Source organism: Lissotriton vulgaris, chromosome 8 (genome assembly GCF_964263255.1).
Source record: "Lissotriton vulgaris chromosome 8, aLisVul1.2, whole genome shotgun sequence".
Classification (NCBI taxonomy): domain Eukaryota; kingdom Metazoa; phylum Chordata; class Amphibia; order Caudata; family Salamandridae; genus Lissotriton; species Lissotriton vulgaris.
In genome coordinates this window covers 598,687,232-598,710,836 of record NC_141696.1, presented here as the reverse complement: position 1 = coordinate 598,710,836, position 23,605 = coordinate 598,687,232, and the positions used below count along the sequence as shown (strand labels likewise).

The following is a 23,605-nucleotide window of genomic DNA, read 5'->3' as shown; positions in this document are numbered from 1 at the left end:
ATTATTTTATAATACTCTTTGTACTGTACGTTCTGTACTTTACTGCAAGTATTACGATTGCAACAGTTCATTTCTTATGCTTGAGAAAGAAGACTGTTAAATAAAAACCATTTTATTGAAAACGCCTGTCTCTCTATTTCTCTGCACCTCTGGTGAAATGAAGCATGCACGATTGACTGAGTGAAATAACTATCTATTGTTTCCGCGACTCTAGAGATTGATTTCTTATTCTTGGGAAATAAAGTTGTCATGTTTAACGTGGTTGTCAGAAACTAATCCCTTCTTGTTCATTCGAGAAAATTTCTAGTGACCTCTGAGCTAGCTGGCACACCCATAATTAAGTCTAGTATATTCAGTAGAGACCTAGTCGACTTTAGTCCTACGTCTAAACTACAGGATACACTATTCCAATGTGCAGAGCCTATTGGGAATACAGGAACTACACTACAATGTGTCTCAACTCAGCACCAAGAGATAGTTAAATACGGTGGCATATAAATGAACTGTACTTGCATGTGTTCTGTCAGGCCCCTAGCCAGAAGTAAGTGTTTTGGGGGGATGGGGCCCCAGTGACATCATCAACGAACAGTGGTTGTGTGTGTGTGTGTGTGTGAGTGAGAGGGGGATGGGGGGGGGGGTTTCCCACATCAGAATAGTTTTTTGAAAAACCTTTCAAAATAGTGCGGCTTTGTAGAATGAAGTGCGGATGTGCTGATGGAACCGCAGATTGTAATCCGTCCCAACTTGCCATTCTGCGGCGGCCCACGAAGCACCAACGTGCTTTAATGTGAACGTCCGCTCTCGGCGCCTTAAGATACCGTTCTGTAGGCGCTCTATAAATTGTTTTAAAGTAGGTGGTCGCCTGCTAAGAGATCCGTTTCTGACCTGGAAGTTGTGGAAAGTGCCGGAGGGCTGTGGTTTCTCGGCTCTTTCTAGCTAAGATGATGGATGGTGCCGGTGGGGAAGGAGGTGTCGCTGAAGATGTCTCCGGCCCCTCGAGTCATCAGGTAGCTAGCTGCAGGAGAGTTAAGAAACGGAGCAGCGTCCACGCAGCACACAAAGGCGGTGGATGAAGGCTCTCCCCCAATTACCCCGGCAGGAGGCGGGAGGGAGGGTTAGTCGCTGGTGAGGGGGTGCAGTGGCTGCTCTGGGAGGTCCGGGCACAGCAGCACCCCTCCGGCCAAGCTCCGGAGACAGTATCTTCTCCTGGACCGGCTGCTGGTAATTAATGAATGGGCAGAGGGGAGTCGGTGTGGGAGGGGAAGATGAAAGAGGCTGGGCCAGGGCGGGGGAAGGCAGTCGAGACACAGAGCACACAGTGAAGGAGGGGAGAGGCAGGGGGCGAGAGAGCTGAGAAGAGGAGGAACGTAGGAAGAAGTGTGTGTGTGTGTGGGGGGGGGGGGGGGGGGTTAAAATAGGGGTGGCGTTGAGAGAGAAGGAAAACCCAAAGAAATCTCAAATGAAAAACAAGAAATAGGCTTCTTCCGGTGGGATATGAAAATACAAGTCTGCTGTTGAGAGTTTCTGCTGGAAGAAATCTGTTTCCAGATAGTCGGACAAATCAAACTGTAGGATGCTAAAAGTGACTAACTCGAGCCTGGAGGCAGAGCCAATTTAGCTGCTTCTCCGCGTATGTCCGCCCCACTTAAGCAGCACTACAAAGAAAGACTGAATATTTATTTTAATATAATTAATAATATATATGTACAAAACATGGCTGTGTACTTGGCTGTACCTCTAAAGTAGCACAAAAACCAAATGTTAATTGCGAAACAGGTTAGGGCAGGCACGCAACACCCATTGAACTCACCGGGCTTCAGATCCCCCCCCCCCCCCCCCCCCACACAGAGCCACACCCGAACGTTTAACAGGTCTTTAAAAGACCATTTGAATGTTAATTAGGCCTTGCTGTTGTTTCACCCCTTGTTGGAGGCCCTGCAGCTCCACTCTGCCTACTGATCAAAGGTTCAGCCCCCCCCCAACATTTTTTCTTAGCCCCCCTGAAATTTGGCTCTATTTGCGCCTCTGGGTTAGAGGAGAGGTTTAAACAACAGGAGGGCCGGTAGAAAAATACGGATGAAATGGTGGAGTATGGAGATCGGGGCTTTGAGAGTATCAGAGAACCACCGTGGGTGAGAGAGTGGGCAGTAGGTGGGGTTTCCGTAGACCCCAGGGTATAATGCAGCAACACGGTGTTGGGCAGAGAAGCATTCAAGGGCGTGAGATAAAACAAATGCACCCTCATACAGTGCTTTCTAGATAAGAACAAGTTAAAAAAAATATATATATAAGGAAGCAAGTGGTGCGTGCGCGGCGTCAAAGTAGCACAAACGCTTTTTTCAAAAAACTAAATGTTAATTGCGAAACAGGTTAGTGGAGGGGTTTAAACAACAGTAGTGCCGGTAGAAAAATACGGATGCAAGTTTCCTTTTGCTGTTTTTCTTGGAAGGGAGGGTGTCGAGAATTATATTTTGACTTTGTTTAGAGCGGATGGGTACGAGACATTGTTTGCTTCCCGTACAGTAGAGTAGGATAAATGTTGTACCATGAAAAGACTCCAAATGCATTTTAAATGTTTGATTACAGAATGTGTGATGAAAGTCCTGGTCAGTATTAGAGGAGTTTAAAAGCAGCTTTATCACAACTGCCTGTGAACCCGTCCATTACGTTACACAAGGAAATTAAACAGCGTTTTGTAGTGGGTCTTGTTTGCAAAAAAAGACCACCCTTCGTGGATGTGTTATTTAAACACACTTCGTAATGTGTGTTTATTCTTTGCATGTATCTTTCCTTGGTGGAGCAAAAATAAATGTCATAGAACCATGAAAAAAAAAAGAAAGGCTTGAGGTTGCATTGATTAAACATAAACTATGGAGGCAGTGATTGTGTCTGAATGTGTAGCTTGAAGTACAGCATGTACCTTGATTAGCAAGGAGTGATGCATGTCGTACACAAATTAAAGGTGCTACTTGGGAAAACGGAGCAAAGTCACAGAATGTAAACGTTTAAACACTGACCGCACGATGTAGAAAGTAAGCAAGCAGCTCCCGGTTGTTGTGCTCGGCTGATTAACAGGGATAGGGTTGACACTCATATTTGTCCCGGGCAGAGAGACATCATACTGTGCTCGTGACCCTTCATGCTTAAAGATGAAGCATGGGTTACCGCGCTTGTTAAGGGCTTTAATCCTGGGACGCATATTAACTCTGATAATGCTAAATAACGTAGAGGAAGTTAGAAATGTGGATGAGAAGGCAGACATTTTACCTTTCGGCTTGTAGGAATGCTGCGCTGTGCGAAAGGAAAGAAAGGCGCGCAGTCGCCTTGATTAAAGGTTTAAAAATGCCATGACATCCGTGAATCAGGAAGTTGGAAATGTGGATGAGAAGGCAGACATTTTACCTTTCGGCTTGTGGGAATGCTGCGCTGTGCGAAAGGAAAGAAAGGCGCGCAGTCGCCTTGATTAAAGGTTTAAAAATGCCATGACATCCGTGAATCAGGAAGTTGGAAATGTGGATGAGAAGGCAGACATTTTACCTTTCGGCTTGTGGGAATGCTGCGCTGTGCGAAAGGAAAGAAAGAAAGGCACGCAGTCGCCTTGATTAAAGGTTTAAAAAAGCCATGACATCCGTGAATCAGTCTGAATACACAAACTGCTACTCGGGGAAACGGAACAAGTCAGTCAGTCAGTCAAAAACACTTTATTCGATTAATTAAAATCATAAAAGGCACAAATTTCATACAATAAATTATACAATCAAGCAATCATGATATACACCAACGGTTTTTAAAAACACAATTCATAAAAACACTCGTTAAAAAATCAGTCAGGATTACAGGAGCTAGGGAGAATCTTTGCTCTACGTCGCACAGCTGCCACCAGAAAACTAGCCACACTAAACATAATGCGGGTACTGCTTAACATCTGTAGATATATCAAAGCAGGTCTAACTTGTGAAAAGCCGGCTTCTTTCAGAATTGGGAGCAGATATTTTTTCCGACTATCAGAGTAAAATCTGCAAAACATAATAAAATGCAGTGTGTCTTGGTGAGAGAAATTATCGTGATTGCACAGCCTGCTACATTCTGGTTTGCCCCAGGTTGGGTAAAAGCCTAGGGAATAGTGGATCAGGTTAAATCTGAATCTTATCAATAGAAATCTATGATATGGTTTGGAAACAATTCTTAAAAAAGGTTCCAGCGAGGGGGAAGAGAGAAGCATAAAATGCGCTCTAACCCATGGTTTTGTAAGTTCCCTCTCCTCACGATCCATTTTTGCCTTGTCTATAAAATGGTGCTTAATCCACAATACATCCTCCTTCGTAGTGTGGCTTGGAGATGTAAAGAGCTCGGGACGCCCTAGAAGAGAGAACGTTGCTCTAACGTACTCAAGCCAGGGTATTCTTTTAGCATTATCCATAGCTATGATGTCATTAAGGATCAAATGGTTGAGTGTAATTTCTTGGTTTAACCAAGTTTTCACCCAGCACAACAGTGGGGCCATCTTCAGTTTATCTGTGTCATAACCCAGGCCAACCTCCGAGTGAATAGAAAAAGTGGGAGTGGATTGAGGAACTGAAAGCAAATGTCTCAGAAACCTGTTTTCTACTACTTGGATCTTGTCCTGGGCGACATAACCCCACAATGAAGCACCATATGTAGCGATGGCCAAACATTTCGAGTTGTAAACTCTCAGCAGGGCCTCCATCGGTCGTGCCCCAAGTCTTTTTGCAAAGCTCATCAGCGCTGAGGGGGACCTCGCAACCGAGTTGCTTTTGAGCTTGATTTGGGGGCCCCAAGTACCTTTCTCGTCGAAGAGGACCCCTAGATAACAAAATACATTTACTCTCGAGACCTCGTCACCATTACAGAAGAAAGACTTGGATTTAAGTTTTTTACAGTGTTTCCCCACTACCATATAATGAGATTTCTTGATATTCGCCTTAAGATCTAAAGTATCCATAAAAACACCAAACGCGTCCAGCAATCTCTGAAGCCCACACCAGTGCGGGCCAGCAGGACAGCATCGTCCGCGTATAGGAGGACCGGTATAACAGATTCTCCTACACGCGGCACGTCCACCCTCAAGTTCCCCAGGGACTTTACCAGGCCATTAATATAGATGGTAAAGAGGAGGGGGGCCAGGATGTATCCTTGCCTCACCCCCCTCTCTGACCTAAAGCGCTTTTTTGCATCTCCCTTCCTGAGTGACCCTCACTGAGGCAGAAATGTCCTGATCTAGGGCCGCTAAAAAACTTACTAAAGGAGGGTCAATGCCTATTTCCAGCAAAATAAGCCATAGCTTAGCCCGATTAACCAAATCGAAGGCTGAAGACAGGTCCATAAAAGCCATAAAAAGAGACCCGTCCTTCGCCACCGTGTATTTGCTAATTAGAAGCTGGAGATTTAGACACTGATCAAGGGTGCCCCTCTTCTCTCTAAACGCATATTGCAGGTTAGACAAGACACCACGACTATCTAAGACATCCCTGAGTTTGTGGAGTAGCACCCTGCCCAAGAACTTCACTGCAGAGTCTAACAGGGAAATGGGTCTATAACAGGAGGGATCACCGTGCTGGCCCTTTTTAAAAATTGGTATAATGACTGCGGTAGCCCACGAGGCAGGAAACCTATTGCCGCTAGCGGCATTAAAAACGTTTTTTAAAATCCTTGCCCACAATTTTGGAGAAGAGCCATATAAATCCGCCGGCACCCCATCGGGGCCCGGAGCCTTGTTTTTAGAGGATTCATTTATAGCTCTCTCCACGTCCACAGTGTCAAAAATTAGGCGGGGGAGAGACTGCGACTCAGGAAGAGTACTAATTGAGGGACATGAGCCAGCAGAACCATACATATTGCTAAAATGGTGAAACCACTGTTCGTCCGGGATGACACAATCCAAATCTATACCATCTATACCCGAAAAAAATGGGTGATTGATTGTTGCCCAGAACTTCCTACTATCTTGGAGGACGTCGATTGAGAGGAGATTATCCCAGGCTTCCATTTTTATTTCCTTTTTACGTCTGGCGATAGCTTCTTTATAGGCCCCTCTCAACTCGACAATTGCCGCCTTATCCCTGGAACTACTTTTCAGCGCTTGAAACCAGGCCCTATAAGCCCTAGAGCAACTACCATCAAACCATCTTACATGATTACTACATCTGCGGGTGTTAGTGGTAGTCAGGTCCTTAGAGATCTGTGTGCAGATTACCTGAAAGGCACTGACTACCTCCGCTGCGGGCGAGTTATTATTGAGGCAAGTGGACAAAAGCCCATCAATTTTTGCACAAAGATCCTCCAAAAAGGTTGCAGGGCCCACCTTTGCCCACTTGAGCCTACGACCCTGATCTTTCGTGGACAAGGGAGGATAACTCTGGTAAAGGTAATGCTCACGGCCCATACCCTTGGCCACATCCAGCTCCAAGTACATTGGATTGTGGTCACTAAAGGAAGACAAAACAACTTTATATGCGCTAGCCCTCAGTAAGGCCCCAGAGGACATAACAATGTAATCAATCACTGTCCCAGGATAAGTGCCTTTATAAGTGGCAACCCTCTCCCCTGCCTCAATAAAATTAGACTCATAGATATTAGTGTTAGCAAGGAATTCCTCTAGGGCCTCCCCATGCTTGGTATGCTCAAAATGAGAGGCCGCTGCACCTGTTGGCCCCTCATGAGCCTCCTGGGCCCTAGCATAGCACTCCACGTCGCAGGGATGAACATTAAAATCGCCCATAAGGACAATCTCGAAACCAGTGTTTTGTTTTAGACTGTACTCTAAAATAAAACTTTGCAAAGCAACCACATGTTGATTAAAATCAACACAATCTCTGGAATTATAAAAATTAATCAATAGTATTTTCAAAGAGTGTGAGACGGTCCATTCAACAATAAGGGAATTATGCGAGCCAGAATCCAGCAGTGTTAAAGTGCCCTTCAGATGTAACGCGAAAAGAAATATAAGGCCACCTTTTTCATGACCCGCAAAACCCTCAACGGCCTGTACCGAAAAGTTAGAGTAGCCATCCAGGCAAAAATTACTCGAGGGGTCCCATGATTCCTGCATGGTAATAATATCGTGTTTGGCTAGAAAATCAAGCTAAATGGCATCCGCTCTCTTAGATCTAATGCCAGCAACATTCCAGCTAATTAGTTTACATCTGTCCGCTACAACCGGATTGGAGTGACTAGATGAGATTGGCTGATCAGGTGCTACCATTCAATCATTAGCCTCCAGATTAGACAGTGGACTAACGCGATTATTCAAAATCAGATTAGTAGTGTGGGAAAAAAGACTATTAGCGGATAGCTGCCGGTCCGCAAGCTCTAAATCCTCCCTGGGACTTTGATCCCCCGCTGAGATGGACTGTGGGGGGATTAGAATTTGGCCTGGGAGGTAAGGAGAAAATATTATTTGCGACAGGTGCTAATACTAAATGACTACGTTTACCACGGAGCAGTAGATCAGGTGCCGGATAAAAGTATCCCAAGGGGACTGGTCTGATTCCTGTTTGGGCTACCTCTGACCCGTCCCAGAACAGTCTATCCGCTAAGTCAGGGCTGTTGAAATTGACTATTACACAGTCACCCACAGTCCGCTTGGGACGCCGCCCGGCCCACCCCACCCTTCTCGCCATAATAATATTAGAGGAAATGTCCAACCCACCGCTACTAGAGACTGCACACCAGGATCTGGCCTCCCTCAAAAGATCGTCAGTTGATTCCACCTCTCTCGCACAGAGCGGAGGAACCCCTATAAAAACAGCCACCAGCGGAGCAGCTTCTGGGGGAAGGTCAAGATTGACCAAACAACCCCATGCCTGCCTCGCATTTGGGACTAAGGGCCGAACTAAATGGGGGCTGGCCACACGAGGCACACTACCTAACGTGGGCCTACCCAATGGCTGCTGCTCAGTATGAAGAGATGGACCCACACTCAAATTCCTACCTATAGTGCTACAATTAGCACGGGGACTCAGGTGTATCGTGGGACCCGGTGGGCCTCCCGTACCCCCCACTGGCCCTTGATTGCTATACTTAACTTGACTATCCCCCTTTTGCTGTGAGCAAAGTTCCTTAATGGAAAGATCAATTTGGGTAATTTTTTTAAGCAGGTCAGCAGCACACGCGTTTAAAGTCTCAACAATGTCTTTAGCAATGCCAACCAATATCGGTTCTAAGCGTGAGGTAATCAGTTCTTCCATTAACTCCCCCAAATTATTCTCTGTTTGGCCATCAGTGTTCAGCAAACCGTTAGGGATTTTTGCCCGTTTAGCATTCTTCTTCTTGGAGGCCCTAGCAAACCCCACATTACAATGGGCATTTAGCCCCAGTTGATCAGCACCTTCCTGGGTGGAATTAACAGGATCAGCCATACTAGATGGGTTCATCACGACCATCACGGGCTCCAGGGGTATACTAGGCACGGTCGCACTGTCAGTAACGTCACAGGGTAAAGAGGGGGGGACCAGACCAAGTTCCTGCTCAGCGTTGGCGATCTTTTTAGTTAAAACCCCCACTGCAGAGGACAAATATGAAATAATGGATTCCGACTTCCTAGCGACCTTAGCCTTCTTCCCCTCCTCCTCCGTGCTAGCTGCTTGTTTTCGCTTACCCATAGCGAAGCGTTGGGGGGGTAGCCCGGCCCGTCCTCCTTCGGCCTCTGACCGCCGTAGACGGTCCGCCCTTAGCCCGGGCTTCGCCCGGCACGCGTACCGCGCAGCGGGTCCGAAGGTCAAATATATCCCCGTTGCAGGTGGGCGGGGCAAGGGCTGGCCAGGTGCTGTGTGCCCCTGTGGATGGCTGGGACCTGTAGTCCTGCAGTCGTCCTTGGCTGCAAACACCCCCGCAAGAGTCTTGAAAGCGAAGCGTCTCCCGCGGAGCGGGAGAACCAAGGTGTTTTAAACAGCGGCTGCAGACGGGCGGGGCAAGGGCTGGCCAAGTGCTGTGTGCCCCCCTGGATGGCTGGGACCTGTAGTCCTGCGGTCGTCCTTGGCTGCAAACACCCCCGCAAGAGTATTGAAAGCGGAACAAAGTCACACTATGCAAAACACTGACCACACGAAGTAGAGGAAAGGCAGCGCTGCGAGGGGGGCAGGGTAACCATGCCAGCATTCCGATTCACGAGCAGATGGTCCTGTTTATGACCTGCGGACCGCGTGAAGTGGTGGCAAATGGAATCAGAGCGGCCGCGGTCGGTTTGATCTAGTCTTGTCTTGCTTTGTGGGAGGGGTAGGGGGAGCGAATTCCTGTGCACGCGCCTGGCTCACATGAACTGTATGCGATCCGCAGTGGGTAGACTTTTCGAAACGCTTACTATAAATCTCGCCTACCATCCCTACGGGATGGAATAGACGAGACCTAAAAACTTGCCAATAGATGTATAACAGCCGAAAATCCAGTTCAAATCTTTTTTTACGTAAAAACAAGGGAACCATGCCCAGAGATATATAACATTAAAATCATAAGTTCCTAGAGAGTCTAACAATGTTTTTCGCTTTTTATCCTAAGTGCTTGTTGAACATAGAGTATAACAGCGTGGCAAGTAAACTGCAAGTTGAGGCGCTATAAAGATTTCGGACTTGTGATGTAGGATCTAAGACCAAATTAGTGTAGTATAGGGTGTAAAAATTGAAGTCTGGGTCTAATATGAACACCATAAAAACAATGAAGTGAGCAAGAGCTTGTTTTGAAATATTATCGCAAGGACAGCAGGGTAAGCTAGAAAACCAAGTACCCTGCTGCGGAAATGCTGTCAAGAAGTGCAAAGTGCCTAGTCTGAGACGGGTCAGGTAAAATCTTTATTCGTAGTTAGCTATCCATAATAGATGTTTCTATCCCTTCTTTAGATTTTAGGCCTTGATACCAACAAACTGAATTCATGGATTGACTGTGGCATCATGTGTTTGTCTTAGGGAGATTTCACCAAGCTCCTTGAGTTCATTGTGATTTCATCCAGTGAATAAAATAAGTTTGGAATGCCAAGGCTGGTGAAGACTCTCTTGACTTAAGCTAATCAGGGAATTTAATCAATATGATCTTGCCTGATGCAGTCTTTAGTAACTAATCGGGAGAATTTGGTATGGAAAGAATGCCAAATATTGAGCCAGGAGGGGCACAACCCACACTACATCCTCCAGAAAAAGCCTGCACAAACATTTTTTTCTATGATTTGCCGGTTCTCTGGGTTAAAATAACCCCACACATACCCAGGGAAAAGTATTTGCTTTTATAGAATAAAATTAGTTCATTTATCAATCAATCAATCAAAATTATCTTTATTCGATTCATAGAATCATAAAAGAACAAGCAAGACTATACTGTATTTACATCCTTCCGGTCCAATACAATGATCCGTGAAAAAAATTGTTACGAATTTTAAGAATACATCATATTTGTGCAAATACGCTATTCCAGAATAAAATACAATTAAATATTCAATGCGATAGGCAGTTAGGATAATAAATTGCAGTGCTTTTATGTCATGATGTTATTCTCCAGGGATGCTTGTACCCCTTTAGTATTTGTTACAAGATCAATTTAAAATAAGGTCTCTAAGAACAAAATTCATTATGATATATTAAATACTATATACAATAAAAAAAGATCGCCAACATGGTCCTAAAGTACATAATTAATGAGCTTTAGTCCACTATAGTAGGATCCTAGTTAACATTTCAAATCCTTCTTCATTCTTATATAGGCAACAGCCAGTAAAAATCTGGACACTCCAAAAGCAATAAGCTGGGTGTTATCTCGTTATATCTCCTCACACCCATTTTCTTTCCCAGCGGTATGATCCATTTCCGCCTGGCTCTCATATAAATGGGGCAAACTAGCAGAACATGTGCTATATTTTCCTGCATGGCCAGCTGGCACATTTTACACTCACTATCTTCCACCCCGTTATGGGACTTTTCCCATTTGGTTGTAAAAGTCTTAACACAAAGGGTCCCGTACCTAAATTTCAAATACAATATTTTCACAAGTTGAGGTTCGATTTGATCTAAAAACACCTCCATAGAAATTCATTTGTGAGTGAGCCAGTACCACTGTTTTGTAAAGCTTTGTGCACAATTGAGCTCCAGTAGACCCTTTTGAGTTCTTTTTTTGAGTTTGCAGTGAGCTTTTCTGGATAGTGCCAAAACTCTCTAAGCCCCAAGTCCAGGAGCCATCTACGTATGTTGCTCAACCATGGGAAGGTGACATGGGTATCTAGTGCAATGAGTTCACTTAGTGCCTGTCTATAAATATGAAGTTCATCGGTAACCCATAACCTAATCCAATATAACAAGGTCATCAAGACTGCCCTGTGCTCAATGCGTTTTAGCCCCAAGTCGTACTTATAGGGGATCACCGGGGTATTTTGTGGGAGGGGGACCAAAACCCTATTTTCTCCCATAGTTAAGGTGGATGTTTGCTCCCCGCCCCACAACTCGGAGCCTTAGAAAACTGCAGTTTGGGCCCTAGATTTGTATACCTCCAATGCTGGGGTAATAGACTTGGTATAAGTAGCATGGAGTTTTTTCAGGATGGGCACTGAATTTTGCTTTACGATCGTTCCTGATTTTCTAATGTGCGGGTACCATGAGAGCTTAGAATCTAAGGTCACCCCTACATAAACAAAAGTGTGAACCCTCTCTATTATTGCCCCGTTCAACAGTATGTTCTTCTTAAAACTTTTATGCGGCCTAATGGACATATACTTTGTTTTTGAAGGGTTAATTTCTAGTCCTTTTTGTTTGCAGTACACAACAAGCTTATCCAGAAGATTTTGCAACCTCCTTGGGGTCTGTGAAAGCAAGATCGTGTCATCCGCAAATGTCAGGCACATACATGAGAGCCACCTAACTTTGGAGAATCGTGATTTGAGTCCAATAGGTCGTCCACCATATCATTAACATAGAGGAGGAACAGGGTGGGCGCCAGGACACAACCCTGGCGCACCCCTCTGCTTACCGGGATCTCTTCCGTTAATTCCCCACACGAGCTCCAGCGTACTTTCGCATAGTTATCTTCGTGTAATTTTATGAGTTGTACCAGTATATTTTTTGGGACGCCTTGTTTTTTAACAAATTTACTCACAGCAGATCTCTTCGAATAGAATCAAATGTGGCCTTTATATCAATGAAGGCCACATACAAGTTGCCTGATCTTAATTTGGTGTATTTCCAGGCAATGGTTAACAACCTAAACACCTGGTCTATGGTGCTGGTTCGTTTTCTGAACCCTGCCTGGTATGGAGACAATATGTCATTATCAATTAGCCAAGCGTTTAACTTTTCCAGTATTTGCTTAGAGTAGACCTTTTGGGAAATATCTATCAAACTGATAGGTCTATAATTAGCGCGGTTGTCCCTACTTGTATATAGGGACAATCTCCGCGCCCTTTCCATGATGCAGCGATGGGCTGCCCACTGCTAACTGCATTACACAGTGAGTTACTATAAGATGCCTATACCTCTGGATCATGCCTAAAAAGGTCCCCCGGGATATTGTCTGGACCAGGCGCTTTGGACAACTTGATAGCAGCTATAACCTGCTTGGTGTCTAAGATGCTAAAGTGTAGTGGTTCAATCTCATTAGACGATATCAACTCGTTAATTATACGTAGATTCTCACTTGATGCGGTACCCGGACATGCATATAAGTGTGCAAAATGGTTAAACCATGGATCTAAGTGATAATCCTGGGCTGGCTTACTAGTCTTGTTGCCATTTGCAATATTCCACCAGTAGATTGAGTGATCTCTTGCCCTCGCTGCAGCTAGCAACTCTTCCCAGCCTGCATCTTCCCAGCTTTTACGTGCTAGTCTTAATTTCTGGTTATAATTTTTTCTCTCTTGTCTGAATTTGATTCGTTTCTTCGATCGTAATGCCTTAATTAGTTCTTTCTTAGCTTCTCTCCAAACCTCATTGAACCAGGGATTGGCTGGTGTGGTGTCGATTTGTCTTTAGAGGAGGTTTTGCACATCACTGCTCTTGTTAGATAGGGTTCAATTCTTTCCACTAGTTTTTCATGGGTTTGAGTGATTGTAATATAATTCAAATCATCATTGGAAAGAAAAAAAGATAATAGGTTGCTAAAAATATTATAAATAGAAGTAAGAGATTCAAGTTTCCCTAGGATTGTTGGCCATCTAACTGCCCGTCTATTATTGCACATCATAGGCTGTGGTACCTGCTGACCTGGTCTAGATTGGTATTTGGAGTATTTTACTTCTAGTTCTAGGCATAGGGGGACGTGGTCACTTTCCCTCCTAGCCTCTACTCTAAAATCAATCACATGGGCCCAATGGGTAGCACTTATCATAATGTAGTCTAAGGCTGAGGACGACTGATCCCTTGTAAAAGTATTTGTTCGCTCAATATCAGAAGGGCATCTTCCTTTGCACGCCCGTAGCCCATTTTCTACGGTGAGATTATCTGCAGGGCTGAGACGTTACATCTCTAAACATTTTCGGTGCTTAATAATGGAATACCCAGAGCTGGATCCTCTTCCTCCATCATGGTTTCCATGCCTATTAGTGGTTCGTAGCAGCAGTTAAAATCCCCACCAATTACAATGGGGCCATTTTTTGTAATAGAACCAATAATCCCACCTAATTGAGTAATTGGTGGAGATTCCTTGGAGTGGTCTTGTGGTCTTATGTAAATATTGAGGAATGAGATCATAGATTTGTTGGGGAACTTTAAATGCACTCCCTGAATATCAGCTAAGCTAGTCGGTATAGTGCCTATTTCAGCGTTTACTTGGTTCTTAGCCCATATTAAAAGCCCGCCAGAGGGTCTGCCTTTTTTTGGTTGAGTTGCCTCAATGCTGAAAGTTCGATAGCCCACCTTATATATGGGTTCCAGCGCCCAGGTCTCTTGAAAAAGGCATAGATCATATTTATCTATATATTCTTGCCAGTCAGGTTCCAAAAGTTTTTTTGTGAGACCAGCTATGTTCCACAGCAGTAATTTAGTGGCATTTGTTTTGGAGGCACTATCCTTTACTGTAATTGGCTCACTTTCCCATAGTGTATTGGGTTTTAGATTAAGATTAGGGATGGGTTCGCCCTCAGGATCATCATGAGCCATTTGCTCAGCCGAGCATTTATATGTTTCCTTGAAAATCTAGAATGTGCATCAAATGCCCCAGCGAATTTACAGGCTCTCCGAGTCAGAAGCTTATCCCATCTCAAATTTCCTTCCAACATAATGCCAATATAATTGTAACTTTGTACCTTGGAGATGGGGTTCCACCTGTATTGTGTTTGTGAACGTGTTTGTCTTTTTTTGGTTCACAGATTGATATATGATTTCCGGTGTTTAACTATTAATTTAAGCTCCCCTGTAAATTAGTTAAAGGAGTCAAGTAGCCTGGGTGGCTCCCTACCTTTGGTTGGTCCTTTCCTCTTGTTACCGGCACTCAGTCGAGGGACTTCATGTAAACCAGCATTGGCATAGCCAATAGGTCTCGCCTTTGGTACCTTTATAAGTATTTAGGTATGAAGCAGGTCCCAAAGGCGAGACCTATTGGCTATGCCAATGCTTGTCGTTATATCTGGGCATGTTGAGAGGTTAGCGGACTGGGGCTCGATGTCGGGTTGGGAGCACAGCAATGACCTACTCAATTTGTATGCGTAGGTAAAACAACCGGAGGCATGAAATGAAAGGTTCACTACCAGGAATAACAGGAATGTAGAAAGTTAGGCTGGTTAGAAAGGTAAGGAGGGGTGGAGGCAGGCATGGTTGTGAGGGGAGAAACTGATGCATGCTAGGAGAGCACTGTGAGGGAGGGAGGCGTAATGGGAAGAGGCACTGAAAGGTGCGTTGGGTAGAGACCTTAGTGAGACAAACAGAAGAGTAGCGAGGGGTGAAGGCTTGACAAAGAAGTGATGTGTAGAAGAAAAAGATTCAGGTGCAGAGACAGGTAAATCAAAGATGGAGAGGGGAGAATAACGCAGTCATAGAACCAGAGAGGGCCAGGTAGAGCGAGGGAGAGGTGTGTTAGAGACAGCTGAGGAAGAGGGAATAATAAAGACTGAGGTAGACAGGTGAGGTAGAGGGGTGCGTTGATATAAATGAAGTGCAGAGATGTGTTTGGACAGTTGTCCGCGGCAGCAGCCGGACTCGCACTCACCGCGCTCGTAGCCTCCAGGGTTGGAGTAAATGAGGAATTCCCAAGCAGGTGACTGGCCTCGGCAGGGAGCACAAGAGGGCAATCTGCAGCTGCAGAACAGGGGAACCTAGCCCCATGCAGCCATACAACAGGACGTGACGTATTGTGACGGAAGTAGAGGCCGAGTGGCTCTTGACGGCTGATGTTCTACAATCTGAAGCAATTGGGAGAATACGAGCCATGCCTTGCCAAGAGTCTGGGTATTTTCCTGTGGCCTGTGAGTGTCAGTGACCGAGTTATTTATTATAGACCACTTAGAAGAACTAGAACAAATTTATGAATGGGGCCGTATAGCATTAGTGGGGCAATGCCACAGCGCCCCAATGGACGCACCACTACTGTTAAGGTAGCCCATTTTTATGGAAATACTGAATGTTTGTATACATGTTTATTTGAGACAGGTTTGTTCATAACGTAATGTGGTTGGTGCTACAGAAAGACAAATTAATAATGTTTTCCCTGTACAATAAAAAAGTAATGAAAATATAGTAAAGAACTGGATTTATTTCACTGCACAAAAAAATCTGAATGACCGCCAAGGAGGTCAGCTTTGGAAGAGGGCCATAACATCAAATACTTCACTAGCTATACATTTATAATAACAGCTGGCAGCATTAATGGAGAGGTATTTCACATATTGTGGGCAATTTTGGTGCATGGTGTTGTAGTCTAAAATGCGTATGTGCAGCAAACGTCCCAAGACTTCTTGGCGCAGTAGAAGTAGGCTGCATAGCCTACTGGCTGGCCTTAATCTTATTAGAACGAGTGAAGCCAATTTATTATCAATTTACAAAATTCAGAGTGACAATATTAGCATAATTGTATGTGTTACCATATACTACATAAGCTGAGGCAATTTTAGTATTTCTGGCAGACTGCGAGGCCATGAATAAACCAATTAACTAACCTGACAATTGCTCTTAGTACCAGTGTGAAGTTTTACATCTTTCAAAGACTAGCCTCCTGCACAATGTAGGTTTCTGACTAAGCTGAGGTACATATTTAATGTTAATTCCACAGCAAGGGTGGCTCCACATATTAGGAAACTGCTTTCGTCTGGTTAAAACGTGACAAGGGTGGAGGGAGGTTGTACAGTACATGCACTACGGTTTGAAAGGAGCATTTCAACTGCCATTAAACCGTAAAATGTTATGGCTTAAATAGGCAGTTATCAGATTTTTATGGGCACGTCAAAATATTTTCATGCTTAAATATCAGGATTTAGTGGGAGTCAATAGGAAAGTTATAGGTCATGTGGGGCTGTACACTTTTTTGGGGGGTTAGACAAATAATGGAGGCCAGAACAAGCAAACAGTTGTTCCAGGGTCCCAATAAGCGCAATGATGCCAGGTAAACTCGGAAAAAGCCAATAGCTGAGACCAGTCAAGTGAGAGCGTTTTCCCACATTTCACTATGATGACAATCACGCACAACGATGAGCATTGGGATTTGCATTAAGGAAAGCTGTTGAACCACTAAGCCCAAAAATAAAAACAACAAGTGGGAGGGGTGGGCGTAGTGCACGCGCGCAAGCGCAAAGATAGTTGATGGAGAGACTCTGTAAAAAAATTATGCCAGGTAGACTCGGAAAAAGCCAATAGCTGAGACCTTTCAAGTGAGAGCGTTTTCTCACCTTTCACTATGACAAAAATCATGCACAACTAAGAGCATTGGGATTTGCATTAAGGAAAGCTATTGAACCACTAAACCCAAATAAAAAACAATAAATGGGAATGGGTGGGGGAGTGCACGCGCGCACACTAAGCAGCAGCTGTTTGCTCTGTTTCAAAGCACACACTCATGCTTGTGGAGCACCGTTGCGCACTCCTGCAAGCTGTATGCCGCCACAAGCATGTGCTTGGAAAAAGAGCTGTACGACGGCTAAAGGTCTCCTATGCAGCGCATGTGTGCTGCGTAGACGAGACCTAAAAAGAAGTAAAAAAAAGAGCTCGAATTCAGCCATATCTGACTTTTCTACTAGACCTAAAAGGGGGTGGGGGAGAGGGAGGCAGTACATTATCCGTTTTGCCTACATCAAATCTGTACGTTTTTTCCCCACAGTGCAAACGCTTTGGGAAATTAAGGAGTTATTGATACGTGCCTTAGCCATTATGTCCCATAACTTGTCCCTACTAACCAGAGCGAATGCACTGGAGAGGCCCATAAATGCCATGTGATGGGCACCTCCCCTTGCTTTAACATATTTCCCTAGTATCAAAAGTTAGTATAGTCTTTTGTTGAGTTGTTTCTGCCCACAAATTCTGCAACATCTCATGTTCTAACATGTATCAAATACACAATTGTTCACATCAATGAGTATACATGTCATGGTTTTTGAAGTTTTTGATGTGACTCATCCAGGCAGCTTTCGAGCGTGCTTCAGGTACCATTTTGTATGGGCATTTAATAATTTTTAAGATTGTATGAGTTCATTTGTTTCACTTTTCATCCAAATAAATAGAAATATTTTGTTACTTGAATCTGCAGAACAATGCACAATTATTTTCAGATACTGCTACAAGTTAAATTGGTTGTACTGTGCTTTTATTTCTTTGGCTCTCGTTCTTGTTGTACTAACATGTTTTTATATCTTTGTAGGCAGTCATTCTTTCCCTTAAATATTGAATTAATATGCTCTTTTCTTTTTTTCAGTTACTTGATGGTATTAGTACTTGTCCTTTAGTAGTTGGTGGGGGACTACAGGAGATCCAGGACCGAATGGCTCTGGAAGCTAAAGGAAAGGATTCAAGGTGGACTGTTTCTAGAACTGCTCTGAACAAAGAAGATGTTGACGCTTTTTTTGAGGGGGCAGTTTTTCCGAAACAGGCTTCCAAAGAGAGCAACTCAAATGAAACTCAAAAGGGAAAGAAAAAGCAAACCAATAAGAGTATTGATCCATCTTCAGGGAATATCCATCATTCAAGTCAGAAGATGATTCAGCCCGCTGTCTTGAAGCGTTTGGCACTTTTGCCCTCACAAAGAAACACTCCCTCAAAAGGAAGAGATGACACATCGGTCACTGTGTCAGGGTTTACAAATATTAGTGCAGTTTTGCAATCGGGTAACAAAGTTCTGACTGGTCGACAGTTGCCACGCACCCCTGTTGCAAAGAACCATGACCTTAACCCTCTGTTAGTTCATAAAGATGATAGTCTCCACTGTGACGATAACTTGAGACAAGAAATGTTGTCTGGTCATCCAGAATGCGAACAACCTAAGGCCGTTGAGGATTCTGGCCAAGTATGCAAAGGAAACTTGAACGCATGTGGCTCGTTTGGAACTACTTGCCGTGAACACCTCCATATAAGTTCTTCATCTTTGCCTTTGCTGGATGTGAGAAGCACATTTCACAAGGACAAAATGGAACAGCTTTCTGCTACTCTGAATCTGGTAAGAAATGTTCTCGCCTCCAACATTGTGTTGATAGAATCCAAAAGGTTTCTTGAGACTGAGTTAGGTGATTTATTGCATTGTGAAAATCCTTCGTCATCAACTGGCTGCTATTCAGAAGGTGAGTAGCGAGTCTGGTAGAACGGAAAACCATGAAGGAAAAAGTTAAACTCAAAATAGGGAATTTGTTATTGAGTTTGGGATTATACTTCTAGGAGCAGACCAATGATTTTTTGCTAGAAATTGCCTCATTGTCATTATGAGAATATCCTATAGCAAAACTGAAATTGCCTACTAAACGTTGTCATTTACATTTGTGAATCTTATGGATAATGATTTTTTCTTTTCTCTGCGACATTAGGTTATATTGGAACGATGCTTCAAAAAAAATTACACGAAATCAGTTCATGCTAAATAAACATGGATGTGTGACATTTGTCTGAAGCATGATTCCTGCCTTTGTTTAGAAAAATAATAGACCTATAGTTTCTAGTGTTAAATTAGTAGCACAGTGGTTGTGATGTTGATAGGTTGATGCTTTGCTAATAGCGCAATTGTCACTGTAGGAACACATTTGTTTTCAGGATCTCTTTGCCATTTAGATGGTTTGGGGTTGATTTATTATGAAGTGCAGTAGTGTTTGTAATATAGTGGAAATGCCATTGTTGATATATGACTGGGATTAAGAGCAGACCAAACAGTACTTAATTTGTTAAAAAAAATAATAATAATAGTAATAATAAGTGCCACAGCCCTTGTCAGGAGGCCACTGCAGCTTGCATTTCTCATTGCCCCTACTAGCACTGCCACTTACAGTACTAACACGACTATTGCTACAAGTGTCAAAATTAAGACTTTTACTATACATAAAAAATTACTATACCTGGCACCCAATCTATTCTTATAGCCTTTGGGTGGCAGTTATTAGTCATTGTATTGTATATTGATTAATTAAACAACTGTTGTTGTTCTCATCGCAAAATCAGACAAACAGTTCCACCATGTGGCAGGCTGTCATAAGTGCCGGTGTTGAGCATAAAGTGCTGGTGCCAAGCACCGGAAACCACCATTTTAGATTAAGCACTGGGCCAACTCTGCTGTCAATTTCAAGAGAGTAAGTAGCACAAGTGCAGGATGTCCATTAAATTAACTTTATTTTTTTTTTTAAACAATCGTTCTTCTTCCCTTGATAGGAAAATACGAATGAAGCAACAGAAAGCCTGAATCTTACTTTTACTAAGGCTTCAAGATACTCAACCAGAATGGCACAATCTTCTAAGAATATGAGGATAAGTCAAGTGCCAATTCACAGTAGGTTCTTAATTTGTTGATAAATATTTGCCAAGTTGATCTATGTATGGTATTTTTCTGCTTAAATTAACCTGTCTCTCGATGGTCGGGGTACACGTGCTGATATTGTACATGTGAATGCTGAGAGCTTAGATTAGCATCAACAGAAGAGGTGCAACATTTCAGCCCTGTTCTTAGTTTGATAAAAAGAGTTTGGAGGAGGGAGAAAATGTTCCAGGTCCTGCCATTGGCCATCGCAGCAGGGCCATGGGATGCAAGCGAGATCCCATGGTTGTGAATGTGGCCCCAGAGGGCTGAAGTTTAGCTTGTATCAGTTTTGTTTTTCAGTTTCCGGTTCAAAACGAACAAGCATTGGTGAAGGCAATAGATCCAGTATTTTATTAGAAGTGTTTAGTAATAGTTTGGTGACTCTTGGACTTGGGCCTTGAGCATCGGGTGCAGAGGTGGTTGACTTTGCGGTTCCAAAGGCAGCACTTTGGTCTTTAGTTGCTTTTCTTCTGGACAGGTCTGCTGTCTATGGGAGATCAGGAGTCTATTTAGAAGGCAGGCAGTCCTCCCAGGGTTCTGGAGGTCACTGGCTTGCATACGAGTCGCTCTTCTAGAGAGGGCTGCAAACTGGCCGATAGGGCTGGGGCCAAGTCAGTTGGTGTCTTCAGTCTTCGCTGCTGCATGGCTCTTTGTCCTCTTCTTTGTAGGTCATCAGTAATGTGAGGATAAAGGTTCGGGGTGTCCCTAAATATTAGTTTAGGGCGTTACATGGGTCAGAAGGTAGCCTATGAGCTACTTACTTTTAGGGTGATTACACACTTTGTATGTCCACTCTCTCTAGGAAGGGGGCATACCCCTAACCTAAATGGCTAAAATCCTCCAAAACAATATGAAGGATTGTCAAGGGGGGTGGGGTCACTTCAGCTCAGGAAACCTTAAGGGTGGTCCTGCCTAGAGGGACAGACCTCTACTGCTTACTAGTTTTCCCACCGACCTTGCTGCCAAAAGTGGGTCTTGGTCAGGGGGTGAGTCAGCCCTGGTCAGCATAACAAAGGATGGGAAGCCATTGAGGGTCACCACCCTTCTATGCTGTTTCTGCTTGGGGGTAGGTGTGAAGCACCCCCACCTAGGGCAGGCTTTGTTTCTGACTCACTAAAGCAAAAGTCTTCCACCTCAGGGGGGTCAGAAACCTGTCTAGAAGTGGCAGGCTGGTGCTGACCAGTCGGGCACACACTAGAGGTTTTCAGGGGGCATCTCTGAGGTGCCCTCTTTAGTACATTTCTTAATGAATCCAGCACTGGCATAAGTGTGGGTTCATTAACCCCTTTGCTGCGGCGGCTATTCCGCCGCAGCGCTAGTGGGAAGGGGGGGCCGCATAGCGCTCCCGTACTCGTGACGGAACCGCTCCGTCACGAGCCTCGGGCGCGCTGTGCTTGTGACGGAGCGGTTACGTCATGGCCACGCCTGCTCAATGGAACGCGCCGAGCGGGCCGTGACGGAACCGTTCCGTCACCAGCACAGCGTGACCGAGGCTGGTGACTGAGCGGTTCCATCACCAGCGTCGAAGGGGTTAATCTGAGATATTTGGTAGCAGACATCTGGTAATTCGGTGAAGCCTTCACAGAGCTGTGCAACTTGTATTGACAAGCTCCCAGCCCACTCATTCATTTTGGCTTCACTATTCACCTATAATGTCTAAGAATGGACATAGAAACTATAGGGGCATATCTGCTCATGCGGTTATGCCCTCACAAGAGCTATAGTGCACCCTGTCCTAATACTGTAAGGCCTGCTGAAGGGGTGTCTTACCTATGCCTCTTGCAGTGCTGGTAGACCTGGCCAACAGGTTTGTGTGCCAGGTCGACTCTTCACTTTTATCTGCTCTAAAGCACTCACACTGCAGTGTGAATGTGTTTGGTGAGGGATCTCTTAGAATGGCACAATACATGCTGCATCCCTGAGAGACCCTCTCTGATCACAAAGCCCTTGGTATCACTGGTACCATTTACAAGGGACTTACATGTGTGCCAGAGGTGTGCCAATTGTGGAAACAAAGGTACAGTTTTGGGAACTAACACCTGCACTAGGAACCTGGTTAGCAGGACCCCAGTGCACACTCAGTCAAAGATGCATTAGTCTGGCAAAAGGTGGGGGAAATCGTACCAAAAGGAGTACTTTCCTACAGGGTCAATCTGTTGAGTTACTGTAATATGTATGTAGGTGTCAAAAGAAATGTATGAGGCCATTACGCTGCTGGGAGCTTTGTGCGCTGTCTTAGCGAGTTTTAATCTTTTATTGTTGTTTAAATGTTGTGTGGTGTCGTGAGAGGACATTTCAAAAGCTGCTGTGTCTTTTTCTTTCGGTACAGTGTTTGTGCCTTTTAAACTGCTCTTTACGGGCGGCACCTGTCTTCTTCTTTTCTTTCCGACTGCCTCAGCACAATCGGCATACAGTGGGGAGGAGGATTGCTACGGGAGGGGTCGGTGGAGATTTCGCCTCTTCTTGGTGTGAATCCTGACGCTGCTCCAATTGGTTGGGTCCGTCCGTGTGATTTGGTCCCGCCCTTCCGGTAGCTAGCGTTCCAGTTGGAGGGGCTACAGGATATAGCTGCATGGAGACGCGAACGCGCAGCGGGAGCGCCGAAGGCGAGCCCGTCTGCGCCCGTCCGCGCTAAGGAAGCGCTCAGCCCCGGCCATGCTGCCTCTCCTCCGTTAAGTGGGACCCATGGCCATGGTAACGCCATAACGTATTCGTCGGCCGCATTGCATGCCCTAAATAGAGGTGCTAGTAACAGGGGTAGTTTGGGTCTGGTAGAATCCGCAGCGCCGCTGTCCGATATCTTGGCCAAAGACCTTCTCCCGTGTGGGCTGTTGAATGTTCGGTCCGTACCTAAACATAGGACATAAATTCAGATATTAGTAGAAGCTCCTGATTTGGAGGTACTGTGCATGACTGAGACCTGGACACGCCAGGACTGCGAGGTTGACTTCGGATTAGCCTGCCCGCCAGGCTTCAAAATACTGCATGTGCCAAGGGTGGAGGGGAAAGGGGGAGGGGTGGGGCTAATTTATAGAGAGTCCCTGAACCTGAAGACCATTGATATTGATCTGGTCGCAGGGGTGGAACTCCTGGGGTTCACTATCAAGAGTGAGCTGGGCCAATCCCTGACAGGGATCATTTGCTACCGTCCACCGGGGTTTTTTAGTGTGCTGCAGCAGCAACGTCTCCTGGAAATTTTTTACCAACATGGCAGCCACACATCGGAGAGTTTTAATTCTGGGCGATTTTAATCTTTGGTCTAATGGCTCCCTTGATACAGGTTTGGCCAATATATCCCAATCATGTGAGGGGCTGGGACTGCGTCAACAAGTCTCGGTAGCCACCCACTCGGGGGACACATGTTGGACCTCATCTTTGCCTCAATTGAGCAGCTATTCATGGGGAGGTTCTCCCGATGGACTGGACTGACCACTTTTTGGTCAAATTCTACTTGAATATGGCCAATTGGGATAAAAGGGAAGGCAATCGGAGGACTATCTTTGTGGGGAGGGATTGGAGGGCCTTGGCACAGAGGAAAAGTCATGGTGAAGTGTTTTCGGTGGAAGACTGCTTCTCGCCGGAGGCTCAGGTCGAGGAGAACTACTCCACTTTCTGTAAAGAGATCACTCTGACCCTGGACTCACTGGTGCCTCGTAAATCCTTTCAGAGTAAGGGGAGGCCATCTGCCCCCTGGTTTGGGGAGGAATTG

The 23,605-nt window shown here is 44.9% G+C and overlaps 1 protein-coding gene across 2 annotated transcripts in view; it reads left to right on the top strand.

Moving 5' to 3' along the window:
• The window catches only part of LOC147697773 (uncharacterized), a 303,212-nt gene that overhangs the window by 79,317 nt on the left and 200,290 nt on the right, over positions 1-23,605 (top strand). For both annotated transcript variants that reach the window (XR_015299158.1, XM_086933339.1), the window contains exons 2-3: positions 17,821-18,558; positions 19,752-19,869. Coding sequence is in view for 1 of the 2 variants with exons in the window: in XM_086933339.1 (XP_086789465.1) it covers positions 17,887-18,558; positions 19,752-19,869 (790 nt within the window). In the remaining variant the exon portion in view is untranslated. The remainder of the gene's footprint in view (positions 1-17,820; positions 18,559-19,751; positions 19,870-23,605) is intronic.